This window comes from Gekko japonicus, unplaced genomic scaffold, assembly GCF_001447785.1.
Source record: "Gekko japonicus isolate JY-2015 unplaced genomic scaffold, Gekko_japonicus_V1.1 scaffold7141, whole genome shotgun sequence".
NCBI classification, from domain to species: Eukaryota; Metazoa; Chordata; class Lepidosauria; order Squamata; family Gekkonidae; genus Gekko; species Gekko japonicus.
In genome coordinates this window covers 3,992-14,177 of record NW_015175593.1, presented here as the reverse complement: position 1 = coordinate 14,177, position 10,186 = coordinate 3,992, and the positions used below count along the sequence as shown (strand labels likewise).

The 10,186-nt window shown below is 45.2% G+C and overlaps 1 protein-coding gene across 1 annotated transcript; it reads left to right on the top strand.

Moving 5' to 3' along the window:
* Positions 1–221: 221 nt before the first annotated feature.
* Positions 222–2,000, top strand: LOC107122909 (oocyte zinc finger protein XlCOF7.1-like; the record flags this gene model as incomplete). The annotated part of the gene is made up of 1 exon (XM_015426048.1): positions 222–2,000. A coding segment is annotated over one exon (1,779 nt), but the record flags the coding sequence as incomplete, so codon positions are not given.
* Positions 2,001–10,186: the final 8,186 nt, after the last annotated feature.

The following is a 10,186-nucleotide window of genomic DNA, read 5'->3' as shown; positions in this document are numbered from 1 at the left end:
TGGCTGAAAAGCGAGATGGAAGACAGTGTAATGTAAATTTTCCAACACACAGGATTATGAAGGCAAGTAAATCTATTCAGAGTGGAAAGTACTTCAGAAAGAGATCACAGCTCCGTGTGCACAAAAGAATACACAGAGGTGAGAAGCCTTTTGAATGCTCAGAGTGTGGAAAGAGATTCAGACAGAGTGGCCATCTTCAACAGCATCAAATAACCCACACAGGGGAGAAACCTTTTCAGTGCTCAGTGTGTGGAAAGAGATTTAAGCTGCATGACCATCTTAAGTCACACCAAAGAACCCACACAGGGGAGAAACCTTTTGAATGCTCAGTATGTGGGAAGAGATTCAGTCAGAGTGGCACTCTTCTACGGCACCAAAGAACACACACAGGGGAAAAACCCTTTGAATGCTCAGTGTGTGGAAAGAGATTCAGGCTGCATAACCATCATCAGAATCATCAGAGAATCCACAAAGGGGAAAAACCTTTCGAATGTTCAGTATGTGGAAAGAGATTCAAGCGGCGTAACCATCTTCAGTATCATCAGGGAACCCACACAGGGGAGAAACCTTTTGAATGCTCAGAGTGTGGAAAGAGATTCAGGCTGCATAACCATCTTCAGTATCATCAAAGAACTCACACAGGAGAGAAACCTTTTGAATGCTCAGAGTGCGGAAAGAGATTCAGTACGCATAACCATCTTCAGTATCATCAAAGAACTCACACAGGAGAGAAACCTTTTGAATGCTCAGAGTGCGGAAAGAGATTCAGTACGAGTAGCAGTCTTCAGTTGCACCGAAGAACCCACACAGGGGAGAAACCTTTTGAATGCTCAGACTGTGGAAAGAGATTCAGTACGAGTAGCAATCTTCATAAGCACCAAAGGACCCACACAGGGGAGAAACCTTTTGAATGCTCAGTATGTGGAAAGAGATTTAGTCAGAGTGGGAGTCTTCAGCTGCACCGAAGGACCCACACAGGGGAGAAACCTTTTGAATGCTCAGAGTGTGGAAAGAGATTCAGGCTGCATAACCATCTTCAGTATCATCAAATAACTCACACAGGAGAGAAACCTTTTGAATGCTCAGAGTGTGGAAAGAGATTCAGTACGAGTAGCAGTCTTCAGTTGCACCGAAGAACCCACACAGGGGAGAAACGTTTTCAATGCTCAGAGTGTGGAAAAAAATTCCATCACAGTGGCAATCTTCAGTCACACCAAAGAACCCACACAGGGGAGAAACCTTTTGAGTGCTCAGAGTGTGGAAAGAAATTCCGTCGCAGTGGCAATCTTCAGTCGCACCAAAGAACCCACACAGGGGAGAAACCTTTTGAGTGCTTAGAGTGTGGAAAGAGATTTCGTCAGAGTGGGAGTCTTCAGCTGCACCGAAGGACACACACAGGGGAGAAACCTTTTGAGTGCTTAGAGTGTGGAAAGAGATTCAAACAGAGAAGCAACCTTCAACTTCACCAAAGAACCCACACAGGGCAGAAACCTTTTGAATGCTCAGAGTGTGAAAAGAGATTCAGTACGAGTAGCAACCTTCAACTTCACCAAAGAACCCACACAGGGCAGAAACCTTTTGAATGCTCAGAGTGTGAAAAGAGATTCAGTACGAGTAGCAACCTTCAACTTCACCGAAGAACCCACACAGGGGAGAAACTTTTTGAATGCTCAGACTGTGGAAAGAGATTCAGACAGAGTGGTAGCCTTCAACTGCACCTAAGAACCCACACAGGGGAGAAACCTTTTGAATGCTCGGACTGTGGAAAGAGATTCAGTCAGAGTAGCATTCTTCAACGGCACCAAAGAACCCACACAGGGGAAAAACCTTTTAAATGCTCAGAGTGTGGAAAGAAATTCAGTAGCAGTGGTGGTCTTCAACAGCATCTGAATATCCACACTGGGGAAAAACCTTTTGAATGCTCTGAGTGTGGAAAGAGATTCAGTCAGAATGGCATTCTTTACCGGCACCAAAGAACCCACACAGGAAAAAACTTTTGAATGCTCACCGTGTGGGTAGAGATTCAGTTTGAGTGGCAACCTTCAAGAGCATCTGGGAATCCACACAAGGGAAAAACCTTTGAATGCTCTGTGTGTGGAAAAAGATTCAGTTTGAGTTGCCATCTTCCACAGGACCTAAGAGCCTACATGGAACAAACATTTTAAGTGGTCAGGGTGTGGAAAGAGTAACAGTAGCAGTTTTCAACAGCATTAGAGAAGTGGAAATTGATTTGAGTATGGAAATCTTCTACACCATCGTAAGTACCCGCACAAGGAGAAACCGTGTGACTACTTAGATCATGAAAAGAGCTCTTCTCTTGTTTCAGACCAAAAAGATAATCACAGACCTTATAAAGCAGTTGAAGCAATATCAGCTCTTGTAGAAAGCTTCAGTCTACATAGAAATCCTAATTTTAACAGGAAGAAATGTTAAAAATGCTCGGACTGTGGAAGGAGCTTTAGCCATGTTTGAAGTCCTCAAATAGACCTCACAAAGAAGAAAGCCAGGATGGGCTCTACCCGTTGAAGGAGGTGATCAGCTCATGTCTCCTTTAGCCTGGAGGTGTCCATAGAAGGGAGGACCATCATAAATGCTCAGTGTTTTGCAAGAGCTTGAGGCACAGATCCCATTTTCGTGATCTCAGAATCCATGCAAGGGTGAAACATTCCTATAAGCTGGTTCTGATGAGGGTCTTCTTGAGATGCCCAGGTTTTGAAGGTTCAGAAAGACTCAGAAAATAGTTACACAAAGGAGGTCCTTTTCAGTAGTTGCCCCCCCTCTGTGAAACTCACTACTTCAGGTTGTCTGCCAATCTAACTCTGACATCTACAAAACTGGCAAAAACTTTTCCTTTCCTAAATCCTGTGAGGAAATAGACAAGTTGAGGTTAACAGATACCTACAGCCTCTCTGCTCCTGGCGTAAAAATAGTATGAGAGCCACTTTGGTGTAGTGGTTAAGTGCGCGGACTGTAATCCGGGAGAACCGGTTTTGATTCCCCACTCCTCCACTTGCACCTGGCTGGATGGCCTTGGGCAAGCCGTAGCTCTGATAAGAGCTGTTCTTGAAAAATAGCAGTTTCTGTCAGAGCTCTCTCAGCCCCACCTACCTCACAGGGTGTCTGTTGTGGGGAGGGGAAGGACTTTGTAAGCAGCTCTGAGACTCCTTCGGGTAGTGAAGGGCGGGGTATAAATCCAATCTCCTCTTTTTCTTCTATGACTAGCCAGCATCCTTAATCCACAAATTAAAGATGACAAGCAGTTCTAGAGAGGCATTACACATTGTAATCTCTCCCCAGTCCAGCCTGCTGTGAGTTTTTTTGGGTGTCGTCACCTTGAAGCCCAAAGATTGGATTGAAAGGAAAAGCTTATGTCCCCCAACCCTGTGATTCAGTGAGTTCTAAGGCTTCTGACCCTCCCAATATATCATTCAGTATTGTGGAAATAGACTGATACCTGTGGAGTTGGCAGGTGAAACTTGTGGGATACAGATGGTCCAATCCCATTTGCCCTCCTCAACCATCCGGGAAGGAGCAGTATGGTTCCCTCCTCTTGCTCAGACACACACCCACCCCAACTCCATGAGCCAGAAATGACCTGGAGTCAGATCTGGGCCAATTTTTACTCCCCACCACTGACTCCTCAGAGGTCCCCTGGAATTCCTCCTTGGAGATTGTGACTTTAGGCAGCAGGCAGAGAAATTTCAACTCACAATCAATCAATCAATCAATCAATCAGTCCTTTATTGGCATATAAAATAGATAAGATGGAAGACAGAATAAAGATTGCTTTTAAATTACCATTGGGTAAATATACCATCGTATTGACTCTTTTTATCTTATCACAGCGCAACTTCATAGCGGATTGTAAATATATAGCCACCTTCTCAATTATACCCAAAGAGGAGTCGTTTGGGATAAAATGAACCTTAATGTGAGCTGAGAATCCCGTCTTATTGGCCAAAACAGGGTTTAGATATTTAGTACGAATTTCTACATAAAAAGGACAATAAAAAAGGATATGTGAAATTGTCTCAGTGCAACCTGACTTACAGGGACAATATCTAGCTGAATATGGCACCATTTGAAATCTTCCGCAGATGGCATAACATTAGATCTGCCCAATGAAAAAGCTGTACGTTGTTGTGGAATTTGAAGCACGTGGAGATATGGAGCCATATGACCTGCATTTAGTGGAATCTCCAAGCTCAAGGGAGAGCAAGTTTTATTGGCTGCACTATAGAGCAGGGGAGTCGAACTCATTTGTTATGAGGGCTGGATCTGACATAAATGAGACCTTGTTGGGCCGTGCCGTGTGTGCCATGAAATGTAATGCAAGGTAGCGGAGATATAAACTATATAAAGGACACAAAGATTTTTTTTAACATTACCACTCTGCAATATTTTGTTTATTTACCAGTGTCTGATAACTGACACCTCTTGTTCTGAGTCATTACATAAAAATGTCTGCGTTGTTGCAATCTTGAGTATGCTGTTCAAGTGTGTATCTCTAAGCTGCAAACCTACTTTTGATTCATTGACATTCACCACAGAAATCTCAGGCTCAGAGTTTTGAGTCCAGGACCCAGATTAAAACATGAAATGGCTGAGCGAGTGAAAGAGTCTGGCGAAGCAAGCTACGATGCAGCAGCAGCAGAACTGGAAGCAGGAGATGGCCAGTTCCACTGCGGGCCGTACCTGGTTTCCTGTACTTGACTTCATGGCTGAAAATAATGTGCTTCCTTCTAGGACGAGTTATCACACATGGCTACACTTTTGAGTTTAACCAGACCTCCACCTTACTGTCGAGACTCCTCTTGTGAATCAGAGCAGCAGATTCCTGAAGATGTTATCTTTTAAACTTGACTCAATTCTGTGGGAATCATAGCTCACATAGCATCTATGTATAGGTGATCAGATTTAGTACTAACAGTTTGTTATGACTGTTGATATATGTTGTAAAAATTTGTATTGATGACTAACTGGTTGGTTTGTAATATTTGATTTTCAGGACAGTTGTATACTGTTTTGCAGTTATTATATTTCTTGATATGTTATACTTCCTCTTAATAAACATTTAAAACCAAAAAAAAATAATAGAAGCCCTCCGGGGGCCTGATTTGGCCCCCGAGCCACATATTTGACACCCGTGCTATAGAGATTTTGCGATTCAATGTCCAAGATTCCGCATTTAATCCTATGGAATGCATCCAATCGGGAAAGCATAGATAGTGAATCCAGGGATAGACCAATAACACTGGTTTTCTTTTAAGTGCAAACTAACTAGTTAGATCAGGGGTGTCGAACTCATTTCTTAGTTGAGCTGGATCTGACATAAATGAGACCTTGTTGGGCCGGGCCATGTGCGTCATAAAATGTAATGCCAGGTAGCGGAGATATAAACTTTATATAAAGGACACAAAAGGGTTTTTTTTTACTTGAAATGAAAACACGCTTCAAACATTAGCACTCTTGCAATATTCTGTTTATTTAACAGTGTCTGATAACCGACAGCTCTTGCTCTGAATTACTGCATCAAAATATCTGTGCTGTTGCAATCTTGAGTATGCTGTTCAGGTGTGTACCTGTAAGCTGCAAACCTACGATGATGCAGCAGCAGCAGAACTGGAAGAAGAAGCAGAAGACAGCCAGCTCCACTGCGGACCTGATAGAAGCCCTCCGGGAGCCTGATCCGGCCCCCGGGCCGCATGTTTGACACCCCTGACTTAGATCTTTCAGATTCTGAAAGCATTTGATAAATAAGACTTAGAGGGATTCAGAATTCCAATGTAATCCCAGCCAGAATTTAATAGTTGCAAGCCACAGCCTGGTTTCAACGAAGGCTTGTCCAGTTTCCAAACTAAGTGCTGCATAAGGCACACAATGCAGAATTCCCAAGATTTTACGGAGGAATTTGGACTGAATACGTTCCAGAGAATGATCAAAAGCACCAATCCAAAGTAGGATACCATATAGCAGTGATGGGCCCACTTTGGCATTTAAGATTTAAGTGCAGCAGGCAGGGTTAATTTCGTAGAAAAAGAGGTGCAGGAGCTAATTAGCATAATTTATTAGCATAACTTATTTGCATATGCCACACACCCCTGACATCACTGGAACTGTGTCAGAAGGCAACACCCACCACTCAGGCTCCACTGGACTGTTTTGGATTGCTAGCTATTGGGGGGGGGATTTGCAGATCTGTCCTCGCAGAGGAGGGAGAGCTTGTACCTGAAGGTGGGAGGGGGGGCTCTGCAACTTACCGGGCTGCTTCTTTTGGCCTGACTGAGGGCTGCTGGGAGCAGGGGGGAGGGCTTGTTGAATGTGCCCGCCCCCTGGGCTCCTTACTGTCGGAGCTCCGCTCCTCTGCGCTCCTGCAGGAAATGACCCCTGGCAGCAGGTACAAATTGGTAAGCTCGGATAAGATCATAAAATTGGTAAGATCAGTTTCTCATGATCTCCTTGAGGATAAGCTGGTTAAGTGTGGGCTGGATGGTGCAACCGTTGGATGGATTTATGGTTGGTTGGAAAATTGTACCCAACGAGTGCTTGTAAATGGCTCTGCGTCTATGTGGAGGGGAGTGCCGGAGGGCTCGGTCCTAGGCCCGGTGTTGTTCAATGTTTTTATAAATGACCTGGAGGAAGACATAGAGGGGATGCTTATCAAATTTGCAGATGACACGAAGTTAGGTGGGGTTGCTAATTCTTTTTTTTATATATACAATATATTTTATTAATATATGCAGTACAATTGACATGAAAGCGTATAAACGTAATATAGTAAAGCACAACATTTACAAGCAGTGTTTATACACATAACAGTGAACAATTATAAACTATAAGTGGTGATCCTTGCAAAATCCATAAGTAGAACCTTAAACATTGAAAAGACAAACACCATAATGTAAAGGGTTTTGATTTGCAGATGACACAAATCTGGGTGGGATTGCTAATTCTGAAGAACATGGAGTCAGGATTCAAAATGATCTATATAGGCTGGAACAGTGGTCTGAGACAAATAAAATGAATTTCAGTAGAGATAAATGCAAAGTCCTACACTTAGGTACAAAAAATCCAAGGGACTTGGCTTGACAGCAGCACATGTGAGAGGGATCTGGGTGTTCTGGTTGATCACAAGCTAAACATGAGCCAGCAGTGCGATGTGGCTGTGAAGAAAACGAATGTAATCTTACGATGCATTAACAGAAGCATTGTATCCAGATCAAGGGAGGTGGTAGTTCCGCTCTATTCTGCTATGGTCAGGCCTCACCTGGAGTTCTGTGTCCAGTTTTGGGCACCACATTTTAGGAAGGATGTTGACAAGCTCGAGCGTGTCCAGAAGAGGCCAACCAGGATGGTGAGAGGGTTGGAATCCAAATCTTATGAGGAAAGGCTGAAAGAGTTGGGTCTGTTTAGCCTGGGAAAGAAAGAGAAGGCTTAGAGGGGACGTGATTGCAGTCTTCAAGTATTTGAAGGGCTGTCATGTAGAAGATGGAGCAGATCTATTCGCTCTTGCTCTGGATTGCAAGACTAGATCGAATGGGTGGAAATTACAAGGGAGTCGTTACTGGCTAAATATCAGGCGAAACTTCCTAACTGTAGGAGTGGTTGAGCAGTGGAACAGTCTGCCTCGGGAGGTGGTGGGTGCTCCTTCGCTTTAATGCCAGTAGCTCACAAAGTAGAATTGGCCGGCAGTTGGCAAGCGGCTCTTCCTACATGGGTGCACAAGACTGTAAAATGTCTACATGGTAACCAGTTGCTGGGCAGTGGGAGACAAAGAGACAAGGCCTCAGATCTTGAAAGGGAAGCTGGGATTCCTGACCCTCCCAGCAGGAAATTCCTACAAAGGTCAGGCGGTGGCAGCGGGTTACCCAAGAGGCAGAGAGAGTAAAGCCTCTCCAGGTGTTGGGAAAACCTTGGAGGGCCGGGTCAAATATGGCCTGCAGGCTGGAGCAAGCCCATTCCACCACATACCTGATACAAATAATAATCTCTTTAACGAACTGTGACTTTTCTTTAGCTGAGTTTCATTTTCCCTTGATTTATATTTAGTCTGGGGTTACCAACTACATGGAGGAAAGCAGTTTACAGGTAAAACGCTTCAGCCACTGTTATGTATGCGGCAAATGAAATTCTAGCTGCAGTTACTACATGAATTATAAAACATCTTTGATTTTTGTCAAGAGTTCTCTCATATGAAAACAATTCTGGTTGAAAAGGTACTACTGATATCTGCAAAATTGTCTGTATAAAGGTATGTACCATAACTCAAAACTTACACACATTGGGGAATTTCAGACAGCCCATATATTCCGGTACAGGAACGGTTCCTTAACGGTTTCTGTTAGATCGGGCTAACAAAGGACCCGTAGAGTGATTTCAGCAGTGATTCAGCTTTATTCGAACAAGCACTCAAACGCATTAGAAACCAGAACAGCAAAACATTGGAGCTGGGCTCCTTTTAAAACAACCGGGCTAATATAGCCACTCCCACTATGTACAATAACAACCAATCAGATTGCAAGGATAAAGACAAATCAGAGGTCTTCCCGCTCAGGGAACAGCTTATCCGTGATTGGTCGCTGTTTAGAAGCGACCAATAGCTTTTCAGCACAACGGAGCCTTGGCTGGCTCGAAGCTTAACATGGGAGTTGGATTAGGTGATTCATGTTATATTTGTCAATACATAACAATTCCTCCCCCCTAAGTTAAGACAACCAGTTAACCGTCATTATAAGTTCTACTACAGTCATAGTCACTGAGATACGATGGAGCCTTGTGTGCCCGCTGAGACCTCCGCAATGGAACAGAACTCGATAGTCCGCTTTGCGGGGTTTCTGATTGTGGTTCGGCAAACCCTGAGTCAGGCGCTTTTACGGCCGGGTTTGCTGTGTCCGTGCCAGGGACTTGTTCTGCAGTTGGGACCGTATCTGGTGACTCTGTATTATCCCCCAAGCCGGGAGACTGACGACCTAATTCCCAGTCTCCGGCTGGAGAGTCAGCGCTGTCCTTAACCCAGCGCCGTTTTAACTGGTCTATATGACGCCGCCATCTCCTGCCATCGGCCAATTGGACCAAGTACATTCTCGTACCTATACAGTCACAGACCACCCCGGGGGTCCAGGAATGACCGGCAGCGTAGTTGCGGGCGAACACGGTATCCCCGACCTGAAATGTGCGCATGTTCGTATGCATGTCTGTACGCTCCTCTAGTTGATCATTAAGATCAGGGTGCAACCGGTTTAGCCGGGTAGTTAGCCTCCTGCCCATGAGTAGCTCGGCCGGGCTACGGCCTGTTGCGCTACAGGGGGTGGTGTGTTGGCGCAGAAGGAAAGACCCCAGCCGAACACTCCAATCCCCTTCTGTGAGTCGTCCCAAAGCTTCCTTGGCCGTGCGAACCATACGCTCCGCTTGGCCATTTGACGCGGGGTGAAAGGGGGCAGTGGTGACTTGCCTAATGCCGTTGTCTGATAGAAACCCTTTAAGTTCATCGGACACAAATTGAGGGCCATTGTCACTGACCAGAGTGTCTGGCAGTCCATGGGTCGCGAACAGTTTGCGTAAGGCATGTATAACCGCCCGTGATGTGGTCGTATGCATGTGCACCACCTCAAGCCATTTAGACCAGGCATCAACAACGATTAAAAACATTTGCCCTTGTACTGGGCCAGCGAAATCCATGTGAAGTCTTGACCATGGCTTGCCCGTGGGTTCCCATTTTTGTGGGGGTGCTGGTGAAGGGTCTGGCCTGCTTAGCTGGCACTGGGTGCAAACTTGTACCCATTCTTCAATTGCCTTGTCGAGTCCCGGCCACCAGACATACCCTCTTGCTAGGGCCTTCATGTGTACTATTCCTGGGTGACCTTCATGTAATGAATGCAATACCCTGTCTCTGAGTGTGCCCGGAATTACAACTCTGTTCCCCCAAAGTATGCAACCTTTTGCAATGGACAGTTCTGCCTGGCGGGCTTTGTACGGATGGAACTCTGGTTCCAGGCTGCCCGCTGGCCACCCCCTCCATATCTAAGCATTCTAGGGGACATGATGTTAGGCAGCTGCTTATCGGGCGAAAAAATCCCCAGTAGCGGCTTGTGGTCGGTGACCAACACAAATTTCCTGCCAAAAATGAAATCATGGAACTTTTTGACAGCCGCTACTAATGCCAGACCTTCCTTATCTATCTGGGCAT